This window comes from Macaca thibetana, chromosome 16 (assembly GCF_024542745.1).
Source record: "Macaca thibetana thibetana isolate TM-01 chromosome 16, ASM2454274v1, whole genome shotgun sequence".
NCBI lineage: Eukaryota > Metazoa > Chordata > Mammalia > Primates > Cercopithecidae > Macaca > Macaca thibetana.
Window position 1 is genome coordinate 58,100,323 of NC_065593.1, and position 25,853 is coordinate 58,126,175.

The window sequence follows — 25,853 nt, forward strand, 5'->3', positions numbered from 1 at the left end:
GATACATGCAGCCAGCACATGCAGTGTTGGGGGAGGAGGGAGCCTCCCAGAGGCCAGAGGAATGGCTGAGGGAGGTGGGGGCCAAGCAGAGGGTGAGAGGTGGGAGGAGAGGCCCTGAAGCCCAGCAGGTCCATTGTGGCTGTGTGTACATGAAAAATCATTTAGGTGTATGGAGGCTTCACAGACTTTAAGGTAAAATTGTAAGAAAAATTAAATTCCAGAGACCTGCATAATGCCAAGAAACATAGGGGAGATGTTAGAAGAGAATTCTGGTCTTAAAATTAGAAACCTCATTATTTAGGCCTACAGGGGTGGTTGTTGGCATTTGCTTTTTGCAGATATCCGAGTTGGGGTTCCATGAAGCTCAGGTGGTAAGGGAAGGCATTGGCCTCTGTTTGTCATTTGAACAGGCATGGCGATTTGTTGTTCCTGTTTCCCTCGAGCCTTGCTGGGCCCTCATCTGAAATGGAGACGTCAGCTCCACCGGGCTTCAAGGTCTTTGGCGCTCCCAACGTGGTGGAGGATGAGATTGATCAGTACCTCAGCAAACAGGATGGGAAGATTTACCGAAGCCGAGACCCACAGCTGTAAGTGATCCATGGGATTCTAGGGTCCTACATGTGGTGATCTTAATGGGTGAATAAAGGGAAATATTTATAACATGTCCTGTTTTAATAAGTATCTGATGAAGAAATGTAAGTCTTAAGTTTTACTATTTTCAGGTTAAACTTTACTTCCAAGTTATCTTGTTAGCTTTTTATCAGTTTTTTTTTGTTGTTGTTGTTTAGCTTTTTATCAGTTTCAATGTCAAAATATGTTCCCATAAGAAGTTTTGAAGCATTGGGTACAAAGAGACTGGAAAGGTATTGGGGGAGTTGGGGGCCTTACACCAAGTCTTTACTGTGATATTCTCTGGAGATGCTGACTTCCATGCAGAGTGGGACGTTAGTCAGCAGCTGCAGGGGAGGGAAGAGGGAAGGGGCAGGTAGTTGTGTGTGTGCACCCGTGTGAGGTGCGTGCTGTGTCTCTCATTTCGTAGTGGTTGGATGATTTTGACCTGCCACACTAGTGTGTGCTCTCCATCCCTGCAGCGAGCATTTCACTTGCAGAAGATGCTGTGCCTTGGAATATTCCCTCCTCACCTGGGGCTATATGAAGTGTTTATGTATATATATATTTGTTTTAGATTTTTTGCAATTCCTTTTAAATAAACCAGTGAGAAGGATCTGAGTTTACACTTGGCCATGTGAAATTATCTGAGCGAAGGTTGTCTCTGCAGTGGGGTCGTTTTCAAAATGCATCAGTCTGTAGATGTGACGGGGTGCTGACTTTGAAATACTGGGATTCCAAATGCTGCATTAGCAACTTTTATGTCTTAGCTCAGAGAACCATAAATGGCGCTCGGCTACCATTGGCATGGAGCCACTTTGTAGCCATAGCCATTAGCCGGCATGCCTTTTCCATTTGTGTTTCCTCCCAGGGGCCTGGTGCTGGCTTGCTTGCATGATCTGTTTTCATTGCTTCATTAGCAACTTTTGAGGGAGAGAACGTGCGTGTGTGTGTGTGTGTGTGTGTGTTCTGACCCGTCATCAGGTAGAGCCTGCCTGTTTATTAGGAAGTACAGAGACCACCTATGTTTCGAAACACAGAGCCTGTATGCATCTAAGAATTCTGACTCCATTTAGAAAGGGATCTGATGGAGCCCCAGAGGGACTGCCACCGGCGTCTCACCACCCCACCACTGCCTTCACGTTGTGTGTGTTGTGCTCCCAAGGCTTCTGTGACTGAAAATGTCAGAAACCCATGGGACAAGTGTTTTTTGTTTTTTGTTTTTTTGTTATTTCCCAAAATGCACATGAAGTAGGTATTTTCCAAACTTGGATTATTTATGCACTGCTCTCAGGCCCTTTGCCATGTTCACGTACCAGCTTTGTTATTATTTATTTATTTTTTTATTTTTTTATTTTTTTTGAGACGGAGTCTCGCTCTGTCGCCCAGGCTGGAGTGCAGTGGCGCGATCTCGGCTCACTGCAAGCTCCGCCTCCCGGATTCACGCCATTCTCCTGCCTCAGCCTCCTGAGTAGCTGGGACTACAGGCGCCCGCCACCGCGCCCGGCTAATTTTTTGTATTTTTAGTAGAGACGGGGTTTCACCGTGGTCTCGATCTCCTGACCTTGTGATCCGCCCGCCTCAGCCTCCCAAAGTGCTGGGATTACAGGCGTGAGCCACCGCGCCCGGCTTGTTATTATTTATTTAACGCTTTTCTTTAAATGGACTTGGCCGGACACAGTTGCTCATGCCTGTAATCCCAGCACTTTGGGAGGCTGAGGCAGGCGGATCACCTGAGGTCAGGAGTTCAAGACCAGCCTGACCAATATGGTGAAACCCCGTCTCTACTAAAAATACAAAAATTAGCCAGGTGTGGTGCTGTGTGCCTGTAATCCCAGCTACTTGGGAGGCTGAGATAGGAGAATCACTTGAACCCAGGAGGTGGAGGTTGCAGTGAGCTGAGATCACACCACTGCACTCCAGCCTGGGTGACAGAGTAAAACTCCATCTCAAAAGAAAAAAAAAAAAAAAACCAAAAAACTATTTTATTTTTTTGAGATGGAATTTCACTCTTGTTGTCCAGGCTAGAGTGCAGTGGCACAATCTCAGCTCATTGCAACCTTCTCCTCTCAGGTTCAAGTGATTCTCCTGCCTCAGCCTCCCTAGTAGCTGGCATTACAGGCACTTGCCACCATGCCCAGCTAATTTTTGTATTTTCAGTAGAGATGGGGTTTCACCGTGTTGGCCAGGCTTGTCTTTAACTCCTGACCTCAGGTGATCCACCCATCTCAGCCTCCCAAAGTGTTGGGATTAGAGATATGAGCCACCACCTTTGGCCAAAAAACTACTTAAATTGACTTTGAGTTCGTTCACTTTTATCTTTGGTTTTTGTTATTTTAAGCAGTTGATCCTCATGAAGTCACAGGTTTGATGTGCGGGTCAGTTTTTTCTCATTCATATCAACATAAATAGTAAACTGCTGGGTGTGGTGCTACACACCTGGAGTCCCAGATACTCGGGAGGCTGAGGTGGGAGTGCTTGAGCCCAGGAATTCAAGGCTGCAGTGAGCCATGATCACCACTGCACTCCAGCCTGGGTGATAGAGTGAGAGCCTGTCTTTAAACAAAACAAAACAACAATTAAAATATAAACGTTCATCCATGTGCCATCTGGAATATAACTCCATGTGGGCACGGAAACACTGTTAAAGTAGGACGTACGTGTGAGATGGCAGCAGTGGAACACAGACATCCTCACTGCTCTGCCTTTTTCTGCCTTGTTACTCTCCTCAGATGCCGCCACGGCCCGTTGGGGAAATGCGTGCACTGCGTCCCTCTAGAGGTGAGAGTCTCTGCGGAGTAAGTTCTGGGCCGGTGTGGGGGGCTGCGGGTAGACAGCTGTCTTAAGTGCTTTCCCTGAGTCCATGCACTTGGTTGTAGTGGTTCAAAGAACTTATCTATTTATTGCCCTGGGCCTCATATTCCCCCTAGTGCAAGCTGCACACAAGACGAGCCTTTATTTATGGGAGTGACCTTCTTGCTTGATTATGAATGGCTGAAGCATTTGTGTGGCTGTGATAAAGGGGCAGCATTTACAGCAGACTCCCTGGACAATCCTTTTCAGATCTGACACAAAGCTGAGTCTGTCGGCTTCCGTGCTTATCATTGTTTTGATTTACTTTGCCTTGAATCTCACATCTCTTGTACTGGTTTGTCCTGGTGAGATTGAGAGCTACCATAATAATGCTGACTGGAGCTGTTAATGCTGGATTTACAGCAGGAAGGCCAACCTGGTTTTCTTCATGAGGCATCTCTTGCCTCATCTTGTGGCATTTCTTTTTGCAAAATTTTCCTGAAACTCATTTGACTTAGAACGTTTTGTTTTTAATAGAGATTCATTTTAATCTTGAAAAGATAACTGGCCCACAAAGAAAAACTTGCTTCTGGCTATGTGCTGTTCACACTTGTAGTCCTAACACTTTGGGAGGCCAGGGTGAGAGGATCACTTGAACCTAGGAGTTGTTGAGCCTGGGCAACTCTTTTTTTGTATACCCTGTCTCTACAAAAAATTTAAAAAATTAGCTGGGTGTGATGGTGAACGCCTGTAGTCCCAGCTACTCAGGAAGCTGAGGCAAGAGAATCACTTGAGGCCGGGAGGTCAAGGTTGCAGTGAGCCGTGATTGTACCACTGTACTCCAGCCTGGGCAACAGCGTGAGACCCCATCTCTAAAACAATTAAATTGGCCGGACTCAGTGGCTCACGCTGTAATCCTAGCACTTTGGGGGGCCGAGGCGGTTGGATCACGAGGTCAGGAGTTTGAGACCAGCCTGGCCAATATGCTGAAACCCCGTCTCTACTAAAAATACAAAAATTAGCCAGGCGTGGTGGCGCGTGCCTATAGTCCCAGCTACTTGGGAGGCAGAGTCAGAAGAATCGCTTGAACTCAGAGGTGGAGGTTGCAGTGAGCAGAGATTGTGCCGCTGTGCCATTGTACTCCAGCCTGGGCGACAGAGTGAGACTCTGTCTCAAATAAACAAACAAAACACACAAAAACAACAATAACGAAAATCAATTAATTAAAAAAAGAAAAACTTGGTTCTGACCTAGAGTGGTAAGGGAGACCCCAGTACCTGCTTTGGCTGTGGGCCTTGACTTGCCGAGGCCATGCTGCCTGGCCTCTGTGCACAACGGAGGCTCAGCGCCTGGAGCACCCAGCAGGTGTGACTGCACTTGCTTACTCTGTGTCTTGGCAGCCATTCGATGAGGACTATCTAAACCATCTCGAGCCTCCTGTGAAGCACATGTCCTTCCATGCCTACATCCGGAAGCTGACTGGAGGGGCTGACAAGTAAGCAGCTTGCTATGACCTGGTTGTGCGTAAATTCCTTTTTGTGTATCTGGCAGTTGTTGCTTATAGCCACTGAACGTGTGAATGAGAGAAGTAAAGATGAGAAGGGGCCACACGCCTTTGAATGTTACCCTGGTTCTATATTTATTTATATTTTATGTACACATATATGTTTTGTTTTTTGTTTTTTGTTTTTTGTTTTTTTTTGAGACGGAGTCTGGCTCTGTCGCCCAGGCTGGAGTGCAGTGGCGCAATCTTGGCTCACTGCAAGCTCCGCCTCCTGGGTTCACACCATTCTCCTGCCTTAGCCTCCCGAGTAGCTGGGACTACAGGTGCCTACCACCATGCCTTTCTAATTTTTTGTATTTTTAGTAGAGGCGGGGTTTCACTGTGTTAGCCAGGATGGTCTAGATCTCCTGACCTCGTAATCCGCCCGCCTCGACCTCCCACAGTGCTGGGATTACATACGTGAGCCACCGTGCCCGGCCCACATACATGTTTTTAAGAGATGGGGTCTCGCTATGTTGCCCAGGCTGGTCTGGAACTCCTTGGCTCAAGTGATCCTCCTGCCTTGGTTTCCCCAAAGTGCTGGATTACAGGTGTGAGCCACCTCACCTGGCCAACCTGGTTCTAGAAGGGAGCTAGCAAGGCAGTGACTGTGCAGGCATCTGGTTGTGTAGCCACAGTGCAGTGTCGGACAGAGGCTGTCCCCACACACACCGCCCCGGCAAGATAGCATCTGTGATGGTGGCCTCTTGTATCTGTGATCTGAGTTCATTCTCTGCTTTTCAGAAAAACAACTACCCTGTGATAATCTCAGCTCCCCCACTTCAGTGCCTGGCAATCCTTTCCCTAGAGCCCGGCCTCTGAGTCAGCTTGGTTTTCAGCCACAGCAGGGGCTGCAGCCACTTGTCCTCAGGGCACCACAGTAGTTGCCCATAGGCTCAGCCAGGTAGGCACAGGTGGTAACAGTGGCCAGAGAGGGGTGAACTGAGCATTTTGATTTCTTTTAAGCCGTGGCAAGTCCTTGCCTGTACGACTTTCTCCTGTTGGCTCTCTGTACACCCTACCAGAAAGTAACAGGCTTCAGCTATTATTTTGTAATTCCTGTCAGTGCAACAAGAGGAGATGGTGGCTGAACTGAAGTCAGCAACATTTTGTGAAGGATGTCATATTCGCCTGATTGTAGCTTTTCTCTGACAACCCGCTGACATCCTAAAATGACTTTTTAAAAATGTTAGACCAGAAGAAGAAACCTACTAGAAACCCACTATTGCTTGTCAGTGGGAAAAGCTATGGAACTCTCTGGACTAAGGAGTGGGTGCAGATTGATTGTAGTGAAAGAGACTTGGTCAGCCTTTTGTCAGTCTAGGTCAAGGAACACAGTCCCTAGTGGGGGCATGTTTGTGGCTGCCATTAACATGCAGATTTGGTGACGAGTCATTTCTTCCTAGATGCTATGATACCAAAAATGGCTCACCACAAAAAATGATCAGTATGTGAGGTAATGCATATGTTAATTAGCTTAATTTAGCCATTCCACAGTGTGGACATGTTTCAGAATATCATTTCTTACACTGTAAGTATATAGTTTTTATCTGAAAAACAAAACCTCACGTCCACCTTAAAGATAAAAAAATTTTTTTTTTTTTTTGTCAATTATGTTTCAATAAAGCTGGAGAAAAAGAAGAAGTTCAGAGTAGGGTCCAGGACTTTCTCATTGACAATCTTCAACAGTAGTTTTTATTTTAGCCTAAAGCAGTGAAGATGCCTTAATTATATATCCTAATCAGATTTTTCACATGAATAATAATTTTTTACAAATATCTAAGTACTGGGCTAATGTCAACGTTGCTGATAATGTAATGAAACCTGTACCAGCCTCATGTCCACTCAGTGGCACAGGTGACGTCAATAGATATTCTGCAGTATTCTTGCAAACTTTCTTGCATGTTAGTGATAGATAGTAAAAAAACACCACAGTTTGGTAGGAAAGTAGTTGTGTGTTTCTGTGTGGTTGCAGTATATGGGACAAGCTAGGATTCGGAATGTGCTGGAACTGCAAGTAGAGCTTCCATTAGAAACATCCTTAGCACATCTTCCCTGCTGCTGCCACGTGCTTAGCTCCTGAGATGCTGTTCAGGAAGTGTAAGATACTTAACATGTAGCTTCCAGCCTCTTGCTCAACTTTTCACCAATGTGATGTTTAAGTAAGTTGCTTCTCTTCTACGTAGGGGGAAATTTGTTGCCCTGGAGAACATCAGCTGCAAGATTAAGTCAGGGTGCGAGGGGCACCTCCCGTGGCCGAACGGCATCTGTACTAAGTGCCAGCCGAGCGCCATCACGCTGAACAGACAGGTGAGCTGTTCCCTGTCTGTCTAGATTTGTCTTCATGGCTGAGAAACGAGTATTTCCAGAAGAGCCGCTTGGAGTGGAATGCCATTAGCACCTCCGCGGCGGGTTTTCAGTACTGTCTGATGGATTGAATGACGCTTTTGTGGAAGTGGTGCGCTGAATATGTCATTTTTAAGGCTTCTTGCTCTTGGAGGTATGGAGTATGAGCCCTCAGTTCTCTTTTTTGCTGGCTCATATGGAGGCAGAATGTTCCTGGTGATTATTTAAAATCCTCAGTGGTTGTGAGGAAACTGTCTCTGAAGGTTGGTAAAGGGGCACCCCTTGGACCAGCTCTGAGCACCCGTCCAGGCTGGCTTAAGGAGAGAATGTGGCTCAGGAAGGAGGGGGCGTTCCGGCCTTTCTGGATGTTCTGCTCTCGTTGTCCCGCCTCTGAGAGTAGCCTACCTCGCCTTCCTGCTGCCACTGTGCCCTTAGAGAAAACGGCTCCTTAGAGAGAATTCCGTGGCCTCCTTGACTTTTTTGGAAATCTCCTGTGTTCTCCATTCCTTTTTTCTTCTTGAAAACTACTTTATTTTGGCCGGGCATGGTGGCTCACACCTGTAATCCCAGCACTTTGGGAGGCTGAGGCGGGTGGATCACCTGAGGTCAGGAGTTCGAGACCAGCCTGGCCAATATGGTGAAATCCCATCTCTACTAAAAATACAAAAATTAACCGGGCGTGGTGGCAGGCGCCTGTTGTCCCAGTTGCTAAGGAGGCTGAGGCAGGAGAATCACTTGAGCCCGGGAGGCGGAGGTTGCAGTGAGCCGAGATCACGCCATTGTACTCCAGCCTGGGTGACAGAGCGAGACTCCGTCTCAAAAAAAAAAAAGAAAACTCATTTGTTTTTTGCCCTAGAGATTGTGAAAACCTGTATTTTAGGTTAAATCACAATGGAATTATTTTGAATTTATTGATAGATGAAAGCCATCTCCATCCTCCTATACCTCCCCACCCCACCCCGCCACTGGACTCTGAAGTGGTCTAAAGGGCAGAGCGTTTTTGTTTTGTTTCGTTTTTTTGTTTTTTGTTTTTGTTTTTTTGAGACAATGTCTCACTCTGTAGCCCAGGCTGAATTGCAGTTGTTGCAGTCTCGGCTCACTGCAACCTCCGCCTCCCAGATGCAAGCGATTCTATTGCCTCAGCCTCCCGAGTAGCTGGGATTACAGGCATGAGCCACCACACCTGGCTAATTTTTGTATTTTTTTTTTTTTTTTTTTGAGATGGAGTCTCGCTCTGTCGCCCAGGCTGGAGTGCTAGTGGCCGGATCTCAGCTCACTGCAAGCTCCGCCTCCCGGGTTTACGCCATTCTCCTGCCTCAGCCTCCCGAGTAGCTGGGACTACAGGCGCCCACCACCTCGCCCGGCTAGTTTTTTGTATTTTTAGTAGAGACGGGGTTTCACCATATTAGCCAGGATGGTCTCGATCTCCTGACCTCGTGATCCGCCCGTCTCGGCCTCCCAAAGTGCTGGGATTACAGGCTTGAGCCACCGCGCCCGGCCGTTTTTTGTATTTTTTTTTTAGTAGAGACGGGGTTTCACCGTGTTAGCCAGGATGGTCTCGATCTCCTGACCTCGTGATCCGCCTGTCTCGGCCTCCCAAAGTGCTGGGATTACAGGCTTGAGCCACTGCGCCTGGCCAATTTTTGTATTTTTAGTAGAGACAGGGTTTCACTGTGTTGAATAATTTTTGAGGTTTAATTCCTGGCCTCAAGAGATCTGCCTGCCTCGGCCTCCCAAAGTGCTGGCATTACAGGAATAAACCACCACACCTGACTGGTTTTTTTCTTTAGTAATGTTTATTGTTTTTATTTTTTTAAATAGAATAGCAGATTATTATTTTTTTATTTTTCTATTTTTTGAGATGGTGTCTTGCTGTTGCCTGGAGTGCAGTGGTGCCATCTTGGCTCACTGCAAGCTCCGCCTCCCAGGTTCACACCATTATCCTGCCTCAGCCTCCCCAGTAGCTGGGACTACAGGCGCCTGCCACCACGCCTGGCTAATTTTTTGTATTTTTAGTAGAGATGGGGTTTCATTGTGTTAGTCAGGATGGTCTCGATCTCCTGACCTTGTGATCCACCCGTCTCAGCCTCCCAAAGTGCTGGGATTACAGGCATGAGCCACTGCACCCGGCCCAGATGATTATTTTTTAAGATACAGGGGTCTCATTCTGTCGCCCCGGCTGGACTTGAACTCCAGGGCTCAAGCGATCCTCTAGCCTCGGCCTCTTGAGTATCTGGGACCACAGACATGCACCAGCACACCCTATTGGTTTGTTTTTTAAAGAACTAGGTAAAATATATTTATGAATGGTTTGTGCTAGAAAAACAAGTGATTTATTTTTGATGGCATATTTTCATCAGCCCACTCTTGTTAACTCTACAGAAGTACAGGCATGTGGACAATATCATGTTTGAGAATCACACCGTCGCTGACCGCTTTCTTGACTTCTGGAGAAAAACAGGGAACCAGCATTTCGGGTACTTATATGGACGGTACACGGAGCACAAAGACATTCCCCTTGGCATCAGGGCTGAAGTGGCTGCGATTTATGAGCCACCTCAGGTAAACATGATGGGATTCAAGTTCCTGAGTTTCTGTGTTTGGAGGCTGTGGGGGACGCCCTTTCGGAGAGGCCTTGCCCTGTTCGCTCTGTTGTTTGTGCCCCTTCTGTCACACGCCGGTGCATGTGCACAACATTTTCTGAGTTATTGGAGAGTGAGAGCATGGCTCCTAAAACCTTCAGTATATTGGATAGTTACTTCAGTTACTAAGGATAAGGATATTTTCTTTTTTTTTTTTTTTTTTTTTGAGACGGAGTCTCGCTCTGTCGCCCAGGCTGGAGTGCAGTGGCCGGATCTCAGCTCACTGCAAGCCCCGCCTCCCGGGTTCACGCCATTCTCCTGCCTCAGCCTCCCGAGTAGCTGGGACTACAGGCGCCCGCCACCTCGCCCGGCTAGTTTTTTGTATTTTTTAGTAGAGACGGGGTTTCACCGTGTTAGCCAGGATGGTCTCGATCTTCTGACCTCGTGATCCACCCGTCTCGGCCTCCCAAAGTGCTGGGATTACAGGCTTGAGCCACCGCGCCCGGCCGGATAAGGATATTTTCTTACACACCCGGTACATTTGCACTATTGATCCAGTGTTTTCATCTCGTCTGCTGTCTGTGTCCAGGTGCGCTCATTGCCTCCACAGTGTCCAGGTGCTCAGTCCTCCTTGTGTCACTCTGGGTCTCTTCCACTGTGCAGCGGTCGCTGTCGTAGGGACCATGGAGAAGGCCACAGACACACCTCAGCACCAGTCACCAGAGTGTCACCGGAATGACAAAACTGCCACCCAAATAGGACTGAAAACAACTTCAGATTTGTTTGGAGGAGAAAGAAGTGTCCTGAGGGTGTATCCGTAGGGTGTGTACACAGCTAGTCACTGTGCTTGGAAGGCCCTCTCAGTATGATTATGCCACCAACCAGTTACACATTGTATTTCCGGTTTTTAGGAACTGGGCTGTGTGTGTATGTTTATATAAATTTTAATTTGTTTTGTAATTATGTATACTATTTATATAGTGTGTTTTACATACATTTTATTGCAAAAGTAAAAACTAAACAGATACTGAATGCTAGTTAATGATACGCATGCTGTACTATTGAGGGAGAAGTACATTTATGTCTGTAACTTATTTGAAATCCAATAGAAAAATGGATTGATGGGTGACTAGAGGGACAGATAGTGCATAGGAAATGTTCATGCTGAATCTAGTGGTGGGTATATGAGTATTCATTGTAAAATTCTTTACATTAGCTGTTATGTTAGAAATTTTTAATTTTTATTTATTTATTTTTTAGAGATGAGTCTTGCTCTGTTGCCCAGACTGGAGTGCAGTTGTGCAATCATGGCTTACTGCAGCCTTGACCTCCTGGGCTCAAGCGATCTTCCTGCCTCAGACTTCTGAGTAGCTGGGACTACAGGTGCATGCCACCATGCAAGCTAATTTTTAAATTTTTGATAGAGTCAGGGTCTCGCTATATTGCCCAGGTTGGTGTTGATCTACTGGTCTCAAGTGATCCTCACATCTTGGCCTCCTGAAGTGTTGGGATTACAGGTATGAGCCACTGTGCCCAGCCAGAAGTATTTTTAAAAGTTGGAAAAGAAAAAAAATGTGCACATTTCCAAAGTCATATTTACAAACAAGGCTTATTCATTTCCCTTTACCCTGCTTTCCTCTAGAGGTAGCCCCTAGAATTTAAAACCTGTTTTCTTTTTGAGACAGCGTCTCACTCTGTTGCCCAGGCTGGAGTGCAGTAGTCATATCACGGCTCAGTGCAGCCTCAATTGCAGCCCTCCTGGGCTCAAGCAATCCTCCTGCCTCAGCCTCCCAAGTATCTGGGACTACAGGCGTGCACCACCACACCTGACATATATATCATATATATGTGTGTTTGTGTGTGTGTGTGCGTATATATATGTAGTGTGTGTTTGTGTGTGTGTGTGTGTGTGTGTGTGGAGTCAGATCTCGCCATGTTGCCCAGGCTGGTTTGGAACTCCTGGGCTCACACAGTCCACTCGCCTCAGCCTACCAAAATTCTGGGATTACAAGTGTGAGCCACCATGCTCAGCCTAAAATCTTTTTAGTTGGACTTCCCGAAGTTTGATTTTTTTTTTTTTTTTAGTTTTGAGACAGAGTTTTACTCTGTTGCCCAGGCTGGAGTACGGTGGCGCGATCTCCACTCACTTCAACCTCCACTTCCCGGTTCAAGTCATTCTCCTGCCTCAGCCTCCTGAATAGCTGGGATTACAGGCGCTGCCACCATGCCTGGCTAATTTTTGTATTTTTAGTAGAGACGGGGTTTCACCATGTTGGTCAGGCTGGTCTCAAACTCCTGACCTTGTGATCCACCCGCCTCAGCCTCCCAAAGTGCTGGGATTATAGGCGTAAGCCACTGCGCCTGGCCTGATTTTTTAAATTTTTTTTTAAATTTTTTTATTTTTTTATTTTTATTTTTATCTTTATTTTTTTTTTGAGACGGAGTCTTTGCTCTGCCCAGGCTGGAGTGCAGTGGCGCGAACTCGGCTCACTACAAGCTCTGCCTCCTGGGTTTACGCCATTCTCCTGCCTCAGCCTCCCGAGTAGCTGGGACTACAGGCGCCCGCCACCTCGCCCGGCTAATTTTTTTTTTTTTTTTTTTTTTTTTTTTTTTTTTTTTTGAGACGGAGTCTCGCTCTGTCACCCAGGCTGGAGTGCAGTGGCCGGATCTCAGCTCACTGCAAGCTCCGCCCCCCGGGTTTACGCCATTCTCCTGCCTCAGCCTCCTGAGTAGCTGGGACTACAGGCGCCCACCACCTCGCCCGGCTAGTTTTTTGTATTTTTAGTAGAGACGGGGTTTCACCGTGTTAGCCAGGATGTTCTCGATCTCCTGACCTCGTGATCCGCCCGACTCGGCCTCCCAAAGTGCTGGGATTACAGGCTTGAGCCACCGCGCCCGGCCGCTAATTTTTTGTACTTTTAGTAGAGACGGGGTTTCACCGTGTTAGCCAGGATGGTCTCGATCTCCTGACCTTGTGGTCCGCCCGTCTCGGCCTCCCAAAGTGCTGGGATTACAGGCGTGAGCCACCGTGCCCGGCCTGTTTTTTTATTTTTAAATACAGAGAGGGTCTCTGTGTTGCCCATGCTGGTCTCAAACTCCTGACCTCAAGTGATCCTACTGCCTTGGCCTCCTAAAGTACTAGAATTACCAGCATGAGCCATTGTGCCTGTTTTGTTTTGTTTTGTAAGGGATCTCCTGAGCGAGATCCTCTTACCTTTCTCTCAAGTAGCTGGGACTGTCAGTGTATGCCACTGAGCCTGGCTAGTTTTGTCTTCTTTGTATGTGTGACATTTTTGGTGTAAGCAGATACACACACATATGTATGCACACACAATCATACTATCCCCCTTCTTTGTTTCTTTGTGCGTATACTATATTATGTGCACTTTTTCCACCTAACACTGTCTTGTGGAGATCACTGGATGACTGGCTTCCTATTTAAATAACCTGACTGGGAGGCAGGCTGGGGTGCCCTGCAGCTGCTCTCAGAGGTTGCTGATTAGAGTCTGAAACTGCAGGTTGTGCATGGGTGATAGCTGGTGTACAGGCTTGCTAGTGGCCCCTGCACGAAATGTGTGTCTTTCTTAGCTGTATTTATATGGATTTTCAGTGACAGTTTTGGTATCTTTGCGTAACAATAGATGTAGTGTTTCATGAGGCCTTTGCCATGGTTCTTTTAAAAAGAGACACTAGATGGCAGTAGAGACCCCGCCAGTACAGCATCACTGTGCTGTACTCTGTATGCTGCTCTTCCAAGCACAAAGTATTCAGATTCAGTTTTTTTAAGGGGTCTCTTTCATGGAGAGCTCAATGGTTCTATTAAAAGTATAATTGAGGCCAGGTGTGGTGGCTCACGCCTGTAATCCCAGCACTTTGTAGGGGCGAGGCAGATCACTTGAGGCCAGGAGTTCAAGACCAGCCTGACTGACACAGCAAAACCCCATTTCTACTAAAAATACACACACAAAAATTTGCTTATGTTGCCACATGTCATTAAACAACTCCTTTTCCTTAGATTTTTCTCTGAGTTTGTGGTTTAACCTGTGTTCTGGAGGTATTAATGACCTCCATATGGGTAATACCCAGCAAACGTAAACTTCTTTGTGGTTTTGCCAGATTTTGACTAATTTGCAAGGATATGCCCAGTTATTGCAACTCAATTTGGGATTACCTTTACCTTTCCTATTCTTATTGCTGGGGTTTCTGCATGAAATGACACCTATTAATGACCCGCAGGCTACATTTAAGTGAACATTAACGATTTTGGTAAGCTTGGTCCACTCTGGGAAGTCATGTGCCGTGGCTGGTTTCATTTGCATGGGAGCCAGTCGAAGCCACAGCTCATCGACTGCCCTGTGCCAGATGGAAGGAGGTGGTGATTTTCGAATGCCTTTTCCCTTCCTTAGGGTTGGTGAGCTCATCGCTCTCTGTGGAGTTCATGGTGTCTCTCCAATTCAGTACCTTAGCTGTGAAGCCAAGCGCGTTGTCTCTGCGGAGCGGCACGCAGATTGTCCAGGCCTGTTTTCTGGGAATAGATGTTATCTTACAGTTTGAGTCTTGCCTAATTTAGCCAAAGCTGTTTGGAGTGAAGCTACTTATCCAAGGAAGTTTGAAAATAACTTCATTTCCTGATGAAGGAACTTTTAAAACAGGCAGGAGTATAGACCTTCCCTTAGTCCTGAGTGCTCCTGATGCAGAGCCGTGCCACACACATCAGCTGGGCCCTGTGTGCCACATGTTTTGCAGTCCTGGTAAAAGGCACAGCGCAACCTTAGAAGGAGAGAAGCCGGGAGGCGTGTCGCATGTGTTTTATCTGTGGCTGTAGTTCTCCTTTCTGACAAGGAGGCCCCCAGCACTCCTTGTGACCTGGAGCTGGAATTGGGAGGGCTTGGAGTGCTGCTTCCTGAGCCCTCTGCTCTAAGTCCGTCTTCTCCCTTTGATTCCCTGCAGATTGGTACACAGAACAGCTTGGAGCTTCTTGAGGATCCAAAAGCTGAAGTGGTCGATGAAATTGCTGCCAAACTTGGCCTGCGGAAGGTACTGAGGCATCTGGCAGCCAAGCAGGGGGAGTGGCCAGGCTCTGTTGAGCATCCAGGCCAGGGAGAGTTGGGGGAGTGGCCGGGCTGTGTCAGGGACTGGCTCTCCCCAGCTGCACAAGGTCAGGTGCAGGCACCATACGTTTTGAAACTTCACGTGTGTTTATTGGGCACCAATAACTTTTATGTTCCTCTGACTTAAACTAAAATGAGAACGTTTTCTTGAGCATAAAAAAAAAAAAAAAAATCCCAGTGCGGATCTGGCTGTTGTATTTCAGCCTTCCAGCCACACTTGTTGAGGACTGCTTCAAGTGGGAAATAGAAGCAGGAGTCAGACCCCAGCTGCACCCCTGCTGGCTCCCCTGTGCATGTGTGTCCCTTCTGCCTGAGCCGTCCCTTCGTGTAGCTTGGAAGCCGAGGACAGTCAAGGCTGGCGTTCCGTTGACAACATTCATGTTCCGTGTCGTGCACTTGGAGCTTCTGCTGTTCCGTCATCAATCATCGTTTCATTTCCTGTTGATAATTTAGCTCTCTGAGCCTACAGTTCTTCCTAGTTTCATGGAACAGTTAGAAAATGAGACAAGGATTTCCTTTTTTATTCTGTTGATCTGGTTTATCTGACATCATTGATAAAGTTCCCAGGAACGATTTTTATAAATTCATGTAGAGCCATGAATTTGAACATATCTTACAAGTTTAATATTAGTAAGTATGTTTTATCCTTTATTTCCTAATCATCTCAGACTGTGAAAAATAATCTCGATTATTTCATCCTCTCTACAGATGAAGGGGGTGAGACTGCAAATGTGACTTAAAACCTAGTGTCAGTGAGCAGTCCATACGCAGTTTTACTCTCTTATGAAAGAAACATCCTGTTTCTAACAAGGAGTCAGCATCTTCATTTAGGGTCATATTTTGGTTCAAATTCTGGAAATTCTCTTGTTGAAAAGAGATTGGTCCAATTTTTTGGCCTAATTTGTTGTAGTCTTACAGTTCATAATCTTGAAATTACTTAAATACTTCTCTTCAAAACATGAGTTTCTCTCTTTATTTTATTTTATTTTATTTTTAGGAGTCTTGCTCTGTCACCCAGTCTGGAGTGCAGTGGCACGATCTTGGCTCACTGCAACCTCTGCCTCCCGGGTTCAAGTGATTCTCCTGCCTCAGTCTCCTGAGTAGCTGGGATTATAGGCGCCCACCACAACGCCCAGTTAATTTTTGTATTTTTAATAGAGATGGGGTTTCACCATGTTGGCCAGGCTGGTCTTGAACTCCCGACGTCAGGTGATCCACCCACCTTGGTCTCCCAAAGTTCTGGGATTATAGGTGTGAGCCACCATGTCTGGCCCAAAATATGAGTTTCTAAGCCCTTATATTTCTCAGTTTGATTTTGATTCTGCTTTATTTACTGCTTAATTACATTAATCCTTTAAGTCTCATTTTCTCTGTTGCCATCACCTTGGGTTTTCATTCATTGGGGCATCTTTAAAGACAGTGAAAGTCTCCCAGTGTGCTGGTCATATCTGCTGGGGACGGATGGGAAGAGTTGTGTGTCAGGTAGTGCTGGGGAGAGTCATGGGCCACAGATCCTTCCCGAGGACAGAAGTGACAACTGCCGGGACCCAAGTGCTACTCCTGCGGCCTTGCGACAGGCTTCTGGTGCAAGAATTCACAGGCAGAGGCAGGCCTGAGGATCCCACAGCACACAGGCACTGCCACACTGAACGTGCAGGGGGTGCTGGGTCGCAGGTTTCAGATCCCGATACCCTCAGATGCTTCCTTCTGACCTTGAACTGGAGCTCCCAGGAGCAACTATGTGAAGTCTGCATTATATTTCCCCTTTTATCTTAAGTGCCTTTCTCTAGCAATCCTTTTTCTTAGCTTGTTGGGAAAGACCTATTCTGTGAAATGTTTATTTGCTTGCCTGTTGTCTGTCTTCCTCTTGGGAGTTTAAGTGCCTTTTTCACCCACCTTCTGTTGGTCTTACTCACTGCTGTGTCTCTTGCATCCACATGGTGCTGGGCAGAGTTGGGGCTGAAGAAACTCATCTTTAACCCAGCAGCACCAGAGGGAGGGTGGCCAGTTTCTACTGAACAGAGATGGAGATCCCTGGGTGTGGCCTGGCATCTTACTTGAGGAACCCATTGATGTAGATTAACCTGGCTCACAAAAAGGAGCTTCTGACTGAGAACATTCTTTTTGAGCTCTCTGGGCAAAAGCCAGAAAACATTCATCATCTATTTTTTTTTGAGACGGAGTCTCGCTCTGTCGCCCAGGCTGGAGTGCAGTGGCCGGATCTCAGCTCACTGTAAGCTCCGCCTCCCGGGTTTACGCCATTCTCCTGCCTCAGCCTCCTGAGTAGCTGGGACTACAGGCGCCCGCCACCTCGCCCGGCTAGTGTTTTGTATTTTTTAGTGGAGACGGGGTTTCACCGTGTTAGCCAGGATGGTCTCGATCTCCTGACCTCGTGATCCGCGCGTCTCGGCCTCCCAAAGTGCTGGGATTACAGGCTTGAGCCACCACGCCCGGCCTATCTTTTTTTTTTTTTAAGACGGAGTCTCAATCCCAGCACTTTGGGAGGCCGAGACGGGCGGATCACGAGGTCAGGAGATCGAGACCATCCTGGCTAACACGGTGAAACCCCGTCTCTACTAAAAAATGCAAAAAACTAGCCGGGCGGGGTGGCGGGCGCCTGTAGTCCCAGCTACTCGGGAGGCTGAGGCAGGAGAATGGCGTAAGCCCGGGAGGCGGAGCTTACAGTGAGCTGAGATCCGGCCACTGCACTCCAGCCTGGGCGACAGAGCGAGACTCCGTCTCAAACAAACAAACAAACAAAAAAAAGATGGAGTCTCACTCTGTCACCCAGGCTGGAGTGCAGTGACGCGATCTCGGCTCACTGCAAGCTCCGCCTCCCGGATTCACACCATTCTCCTGCCTCAGCCTCCTGAGTAGCTGGGACTACAGGCACCTGCCATCTCGGCCGGCTAATTTTTTTGTATTTTTAGTAGAGATGGGGTTCACCGTGTTAGCCAGGATGGTCTTGATCTCCTGACCTCGTGATCCGCCCTCTTGACCTCCTGAAGTGTTGGGATTACAGGCGTGAGCCACTGCGCCCGGCCATGCCCAGCTAATTTTTTTTTTTTTTTTTTTTTTTTTTTTTTTTTTGAGACAGAGTTTCGCTCTTGTTGCCCAGGCTGGAGTGCAATGGTACAATCTCGGCTCACTGCAACCTCTGCCTCCCGAATTCAAGTGATTCTCCTGCCTCAGCCTCCTGAGTAGCTGGGATTACAGACATGTGCCACCACCCTGGCTAATTTTGTATTTTTAGCAGAGACGGGGTTTCTCCATGTTGGTCAGGCTGGTCTCGAACTCCTGATCTCAGGTGATCCACCCGCCTCGACCTCCCAAAGTGCTGGGATCATAGGCATGAGCCACCGCACTCTAATTTCTGTATTTTTAGTAGAGACGGGGTTTCACCATGTTGGCCAGGGTGGTCTCGATCTCTTGACCTCATGATTCTCCTGCCTCAGCTTCCCAAAGTGCTGGGAGTACAGGCGTAGTCACCACACCCAACCATTCATCATCTATCTTAAAGAGATGTTTAAAAGATACTTTCCTTTTTATTAAGGTTGGCTGGATATTTACAGACCTCGTCTCAGAAGATACCCGAAAGGGTACAGTCCGCTACAGTCGAAATAAGGTGAGGTGGAGATAGGAATGTGCATGTGGCCCTGTGGCTTGGTTACAGATGGCACTGGCCTGCATTCTCAGGGTCTCTTTGCACCGCTGGTTCTAGCTTTCAGGCCCCATTATCATTATTATTATTATTATTTTTTTTTTTTTTTTTTTGAGACGGAGTCTCGCTCTGTTGCCCAGGCTGGAGTGCAGTGGTGCAATCTCAGCTCATTGCAAGCTCCGCCTCCCGGGTTCATGCCATTCTCCTGCCTCAGCCTCCCGAGAAGCTGGGACTACAGGCACCCGCCACCATGCCTGGCTAATTTTTTTGTATTTTTAGTGAAGACAGGGTTTCACCATGTTAGCCAGGATGGTCTTGATCTTGACCTCGTGATCTGCCCGCCTCGGCCTCCCAGAGTGCTGGGATTACAGGCGTGAGCCACTGCACCCAGCCCTCAGGCCCTATTATTTTTCAAGAAGGTCTTCTTGATCAATGAAGGCCGGATCTCCTGGTCTCATAGAGCTAAACCCATCTTACCTTTACAAAACAGTGACTTTCAGGGCTCAGCCCGTGGCGGGTGGTTTGCATAGTGCTTCTGGCCTTCGTAGTCGTGGGTGGTTTTAGATGAGGAATTGGTAATGGTTAGGAATTGTAGATAGTTGCTTCAAAGTGGTTTTGAGTTTTATTTTTTTTGTCTTTTTTTTTTTTTTCCCTTTTTTGTGGAGAACGGGGTCTCGCTATATTACCCAGGCAGGTCTCGAACTCCTGGGCTCAAGCTATCCTCCCGCCTCTGCCTCCCTGAGAGCTGGGATTACAGGCGTGAGCCACCGCGCCCGGCGGTTTTGAGTTTTATAGTTTGGTTCTTATTTTTTATTTTTTTGAGACAGTCTTGCTCTGTCGTACAGGTTGGAGTGCAGTGGCACAGTCTCGGCTCACTACAGCTTCCTCCTGGGTTCAGGTGTGCGCCACCATACCCAGGTAATTTTTTTATTTTTAATAGAGACCAGGTTTTGCTGTGTTGGCCAGGCTGGTCTCGAACTCTTGTCCTCAAGTGGGCCTTCCACCTCCACCTCTCAAAGTGCTGGAATTAGAGGTGTGAGCCACTGCACCTGACTTAGTTCTCATTTTTTAATGAAGAAATAGAAACATATTTGGCATGATGCTGTAAAATTGATAGGCTGCTTCTCTTGTCTTAGGACACCTATTTCCTAAGTTCAGAAGAGTGCATCACTGCAGGAGACTTCCAGAACAAGCATCCCAACATGTGCCGGCTCTCGCCCGATGGACATTTTGGATCCAAGTTTGTTACTGCAGTGGCTACAGGTATAACAGGGACAGTTGTAATGTAAATATTACCATCTCGTTAATATATTTTGTTCCTCTTTTTGGTAGCCTTTTATCCTTAACTTAGTTATAGTGGACTTTCTTACTGGGCTTGTGGGATGTAAATTCCTCCTTTCTTTTTTTTTTTTTTTTTTTTTTTTTTTTTTTGAGACAGAGTCTCGCTCTGTCACCCAGGCTGGAGTGCAGTGGCCGGATCTCAGCTCACTGCAAGCTCTGCCTCCCGGGTTCACGCCATTCTCCTGTCTCAGCCTCCCGAGTAGCTGGGACTACAGGCGCCTGCCACCTCGCCCGGCTAAGTTTTTTTTTGTATTTTTTTTTTTTTTTTTTTTTTTGAGACGGAGTCTCACGCTGTTGCCCAGGCTGGAGTGCAGTGGCGCGATCTCGGCTCACTGCAAGCTCCGCCTCCTGGGTTCACGCCATTCTCCTGCCTCAGCCTCCTGAGTAGCTAGGACTACAGGCGCCCGCCACCGCGCCCGGCTAATTTTTTTTTTGTATTTTTAGTAGAGATGGGGTTTCACTGTGGTCTCGATCTCCTGACCTTGTGATCCGCCCGCCTCGGCCTCCCAAAGTGCTGGGATTACAGGCTTGAGCCACCGCGCCCGGCCTTTTTTTGTATTTTTAGTAGAGACGGGGTTTCACTGTGTTACCCAGGATGGTCTCGATCTCCTGACCTCGTGATCCGCCCGTCTCGGCCTCCCAAAGTGCTGGGATTACAGGCTTGAGCCACCGCGCCCGGCCCCTCCTTTCTTTTTATGGTAAAAATTCTGAACTTAACAGCATAAAACTATAAACACAAACCCCAAACCTCACAACAGAATCAGGACCTCCACAGAGCTCTCTTCTAGGCCAGTGCTGTCCTTGAAAGTCCACTATTTTGGCTGGGTGTGGTGCCTCACGCCTGTAATCCCAGCACTTTGGGAGGCCAAGGTGGGTGGATCGCTTGAGGTCCAGGAGTCCTGAGACCAGCCTGGCCAGCAGAGTGAAACACCATCTCTATTATAAATACAAAAATTAGCTGGGTGTGGTGGTGGGCACCTGTAATCCCAGCTACTCAAGGAGCTGAGGCAGGAGAATCGCTTGAACCCAGCAGGCGGAGATTGCAGTGAACTGAGTTTGTGCCAGTGCACTCCAGCCTGGGTGACAGGGCAAGACTCAAAAAAAGAAAAGAAAAAAATATATATATATATGTATGTATATATGTGTATGTATATATGGACAAGGATGTTCCCCTGGGCAAGCGGGTTTTTTTTTTTTTTGACAGTCTCACTCTGTCATTTAGGCTAGAGTGCAGTGGCGCAATCTCAGCTCACTGCAACGTCCGCCTCCTGGGTTCAAGCGATTTTCATGCCCCAGCCTACAGCTGGAATTGTAAGTGCACATCACCACACCCGGCTAATTTTTGTATTTTTAGTAGAGACAGGGTTTTGCCTTGTTGACCAGGCTGATCTTGAACTCCTGACCTCAGGTGTTCTCCCTCATTGGCCTCTCAGAGTGCTGGGATTACAACATCTGTAATCGTAGCATTTTGGGAGGTTGAGCCAGGAGGATCCCTTGAGACTGGGAGTTTGAGATCAGCCTGGGCAACATGGCAAGACCCCATCTCTACAAAAAATAAATAAAACATATTTTAAAAAAAGAAAGAGGCCGGGCGCGGTGGCTCAAGCCTGTAATCCCAGCACTTTGGGAGGCCGAGGCGGGCGGATCACAAGGTCAGGAGATCGAGACCACAGTGAAACCCCGTCTCTACTAAAAATACAAAAAATTAGCTGGGCGCGGTGGCGGGCGCCTGTAGTCCCAGCTACTCAGGAGGCTGAGGCAGGAGAATGGCGGGAACCCGGGAGGCGGAGCTTGCAGTGAGCCGAGATCGCGCCACTGCACTCCAGCGTGAGACTCCGTCTCAAAAAAAAAAAAAAAAAGAAAGAAAAGTGTTCAAGCTGACTGCAGAAGTTTTTGCACTTTGCTGCATATTCTTGAGCTTGCCAGGTTTTTGTGTCTTTTTGTTTGTTTGTTTTTTTGAGACAGGTTCTTGCTCTGTCACCCAGGCTGGAGCGCAGTGGTGTAGTCACACAGCTCACTGGTGTGACTCCTGGACTCTTGTGATCCGCCCCCATCAGCCTTCCGTGTAGTTGGGACTACATGTGTGCGCCACCATGCCCGGCTAATTTAAAAATTTTTTTTTTTTTTTTTCCCCAGAGACAGTCTCTCTCTGTTGCCCAGGCTGGAGTGCAGTGGTGCAATCTCAATTCACTGCAAGCTCCACCTCCTGGGTTCATGCCATTCTCCTGCCCCAGCCTCCCAAGTAGCTGGGACTACAGGCGCCCGCCAGCACACCTAGATAATTTTTTGTATTTTTAGTAGAGACAGGGTTTCAGCATGTTAACCAGGATGGTCTCAATCTCCTGACTCGTGATCCGCCCACCTCGGCCTCCCAGAGTGCTGGGATTACAGGTGTGAGCCACCGTGCCTGGCCTAATTTTTAAATTTTTAACAGAAACGAAGTCTTGCTGTGTTGCCTAGCCTGCAGTTAGTTCCTTGATGTAAGGTGCATTTAGATGGATTTTCAAAATGAATATACTTTTTGAATAGTGATAGGCATCTTTCACATGTTAATTATTTTAATAATTAATACATGTTAACTATTTCACATGTGAATTAGTTGAGTCAGATTTATTTTCCTAAATTGTTGCTTGGGTTGAGCGCTTAAGGGAAGGGTTGGGAATTTGGGCTAGGATTGAAGGAGGGTCTGGGAATTCTGCGTTACAGAACCCGTTAGTGAGGGCACCCTGGGGAGGGGTGCTTTCATGGTGGGAGACTCAGGGCAGCTGGAGAGTAGCTGGGGCGTCAGGCAGGGGGCACTGGGCACCCAGGAGGGGAGCAGAGAACAAAGGCGCTCATGTCATTTAGAATCCTGCCGGGCTAGCATTGTATTTACAGACGGGGAGAAAGGTATCGTCATACTCTTCTCGGTGTCACATCCCCACACCCCTGCCACTCGTAGGCTGATATCTGGGTGCAGTAGTGTAGGCTGGTAGTTTCTAAGCCTATCAGACTCAACTCCTGTTTTTAGAACACTTTGTGATACCCCTTTACTATGCAGAAATAAAATTCATGGGTAATACAGCTAATGTAGGCTGCCGACACACAGAATTCTGAAATAGAAGGCAGAGTAATTGTAACATCAAGGGAAAGTGATAGGAAAGAAACAGAATAAAGTCGAACGTTTAGGTGTGTCAGTGCTTCTGGACTGACCCGTGAGGACAGCACAGTGGGATCCGTGCTGGCCTATGTGGGCAAGGGCTGAGCACAGGGCTGAGTCCAGGCCTCTTAGCTGGCCTTGCTGTCAGCAACATGGCTTCCTGAGAGGCTCAACAGCTCTCCACCCAGTTCCAGGCAGAAGAGTGTGCCCTTACCTCAGCTTACACTATTATAGTCCCAGAGAATTCAGTGTGCATTGAAACTGTGCCTGTCTGTTTTGTGGCTCTTTATAAAATAGAATTGCTTCTAATCTCACATGATTGTAAATAGTGCTTTTGTCTACACAGGTGTGTAGTGGGCATTCTGAGTTATGTGGGAACAGTTCCATAGTATTTCAGTGTGGTTTTAATTTCTATTTTATTCTGAGTGAAATCAAGGATCTTTTAATTTTTAATTTTTTTTGAGACAGTCTTGTTCTGTCACCTAGGCTGGAGTGCAGTGGCACGATCTTGGCTCACTGCAACCTCTGCCTCCTGGGTTCAAGTGATTCTTGTGCCTCAACCTCCCAAGTAGCTGGGATTACAGGCGCATGCCAACACACCCAGCCAATTTTTGTAATTTTTTTTTTTTTAGAATTTTATTTTCTTTTTTGCAATTTTTTGCACTCCAGCCTGGGCGCTGTGTCGCCCAGGCTGGAGTGCAGTGGCGCGATCTCTGCTCGCTGCAAGCTCCGCTGCCTCCCGGGTTCACGCCATTCTCCTGCCTCAGCCTCCCTAGAAGCTGGGACTACAGGTGCCCGCCACCACGCCCGGCTAATTTTTTTTTTTTTTTTTTTTTTTTTAGTAGAGACAGGGTTTCGCTGTGTTCGCCAGGATGGTCTCGATCTCTTGACCTCATGATCCACCCCCCTCGGCCTCCCAAAGTGCTAGGATTACAGGCGTGAGCCACCGCACCTGGCTAGTTTTTGTATTTTTTATAGAGACGGGTTCACCATGTTGACCAGGCTGGTCTTGAACTTCTGGCCTCAAGTGATCTGCCTGCCTTGGCCTCACAAAGTCCTGAGATTACAGGTGTGAGCCACTGTGCCCCGTCTAATTACTGTTTCTTTTTTTTTTTTTTTTTGAGACGGAGTCTCGCTCTGTCGCCCGGGCTGGAGTGCAGTGGCCTGATCTCAGCTCACTGCAAGCTCCGCCTCCCGGGTTTACGCCATTCTCCGGCCTCAGCCTCCCAAGTAACTGGGACTACAGGCGCCCGCCACCTCGCCCGGCTAGTGTTTTGTATTTTTTAGTAGAGACGGGGTTTCACCGTGTTAGCCAGGATGGTCTCGATCTCCTGACCTCATGATCCGCCCGTCTCGGCCTCCCAAAGTGCTGGGATTACAGGCTTGAGCCACCGCGCCCGGCCTTTACTGTTTCTATGGAGAAATTATTCCATGGGCCAGAAGAACTGGCACATTTTTAGAATTACAGTTTCTAACTTGGGGGCTACCACCTTCAATTTGAGTTATACCTCTTGTTGAGAGTTGAGAGATTATATAGATCATCCTTGGGCTTTTTTCGCCTCTGGAATTGGCATTTACTGAAAGATGTTAGAACTGAGAGACAATAAATAACCTAATTTATAAGCAGATAGGCAGTGACAGCCCCTTCGTGTCTGTGTGAATCACCCCTCTTGGTGCTCAGACTTGTCGTGTCTCCCTTTCCTGGTGGCCGACTGAGGAGTGCTCCTCCTCCTGCGTGTCTTTAATGGCTACAGCCCGGGTGAAGGTTTTCTAACGCAAGTAAAGTGTGCTCTTCCCCGGGTTAGGGTCTTTTGGTCGTGGCCATGTGGGGACCCCGTGGCGCTGTTGGAAATTGTACTTGCTGCATTCCTGTCCCACGTCCCTCCTTAGACAGGAAGGTGCAGACCAGGCCTGGCACGGTGGCTCATGCCTGTAATCCAGCACTTTGGGAGGCCGAGGTGGGCGGATCACAAGGTCAGGAGTTCGAGACCAGCCTGGCCAACATGGTGAAACCCCACCTCTACTAAGATATAAAAATTAGCTGGGTGTGGTGGTGCGTGCCTGTAGTCTCAGCTTTTCGGGAGGCTGAGGCAGGACAATTGCTTGAACCTGGTAGGCGGAGGTTGCGGTGAGCCGAGATCATGCCATTGCACTCCAGCCTGGGCGACAGGGCAAGACTCTGTCTTAGGAAAAAAAAAAAAAAAAAAAAAAAAAGGTGCAGACTGAACCATGTGGCACAGGGCGCATGGTACTCCTGCCAGCAGCACTCAGGTCCTGGCTGGGATGCGGAGGCCTCGCCCCTCCCTCTGCATCTGTCCTTCCTCCCCTTTCCCCTTTCATTGTACACAGATATTCTCTGGCATGAGACTTTAGAGTGTAAGGGCCCCGATGAAGTGTGCACTTTGCTCGAGTGACCCTGAGGGGCCTGTGGAAGGACAGTGCAGAGCTTACGCCCCTCACTGGGCTGGGCGTCTGTGTCCTCATAGTCTGGCATACTCTAAATTTACAGGCTGTGAAAATTACTTCCTGAGGATCTGGTTTAAAAAACCAGAAATGCATCTCAGATTCAATAGCAGCTGGAGTTTTTCTGTCACTGCCTGTTTGTAGGCCCTGTGATCCTTCCCACGTAAGGATTTCCTGACTGGCTGATTTGTGAAGGGAGTGATAGTTAACTTGTCCTGCCAACCGTTCCGGCAGGGTTACACAAACCCATCAGGACACGTATTTC

The 25,853-nt window shown here is 47.7% G+C and overlaps 4 protein-coding genes across 4 annotated transcripts in view; 2 read left to right on the forward strand and 2 right to left on the reverse strand.

Moving 5' to 3' along the window:
- MRPL12 (mitochondrial ribosomal protein L12) overlaps positions 1 to 25,853 on the reverse strand; it is a 167,324-nt gene that overhangs the window by 99,316 nt on the left and 42,155 nt on the right. The window lies entirely within an intron of this gene.
- ACTG1 (actin gamma 1) overlaps positions 1 to 25,853 on the forward strand; it is a 181,429-nt gene that overhangs the window by 76,067 nt on the left and 79,509 nt on the right. The window lies entirely within an intron of this gene.
- The window catches only part of CCDC137 (coiled-coil domain containing 137), a 150,931-nt gene that overhangs the window by 62,578 nt on the left and 62,500 nt on the right, over positions 1 to 25,853 (reverse strand). The window lies entirely within an intron of this gene.
- NPLOC4 (NPL4 homolog, ubiquitin recognition factor) overlaps positions 1 to 25,853 on the forward strand; it is an 87,015-nt gene that overhangs the window by 24,097 nt on the left and 37,065 nt on the right. Inside the window, exons 4-11 of the mRNA XM_050764007.1 lie at positions 411 to 587; positions 3,342 to 3,390; positions 4,803 to 4,897; positions 7,132 to 7,255; positions 9,674 to 9,853; positions 14,824 to 14,910; positions 18,538 to 18,609; positions 19,782 to 19,908. Coding sequence (XP_050619964.1) covers positions 411 to 587; positions 3,342 to 3,390; positions 4,803 to 4,897; positions 7,132 to 7,255; positions 9,674 to 9,853; positions 14,824 to 14,910; positions 18,538 to 18,609; positions 19,782 to 19,908 — 911 coding nt within the window. The remainder of the gene's footprint in view (positions 1 to 410; positions 588 to 3,341; positions 3,391 to 4,802; positions 4,898 to 7,131; positions 7,256 to 9,673; positions 9,854 to 14,823; positions 14,911 to 18,537; positions 18,610 to 19,781; positions 19,909 to 25,853) is intronic.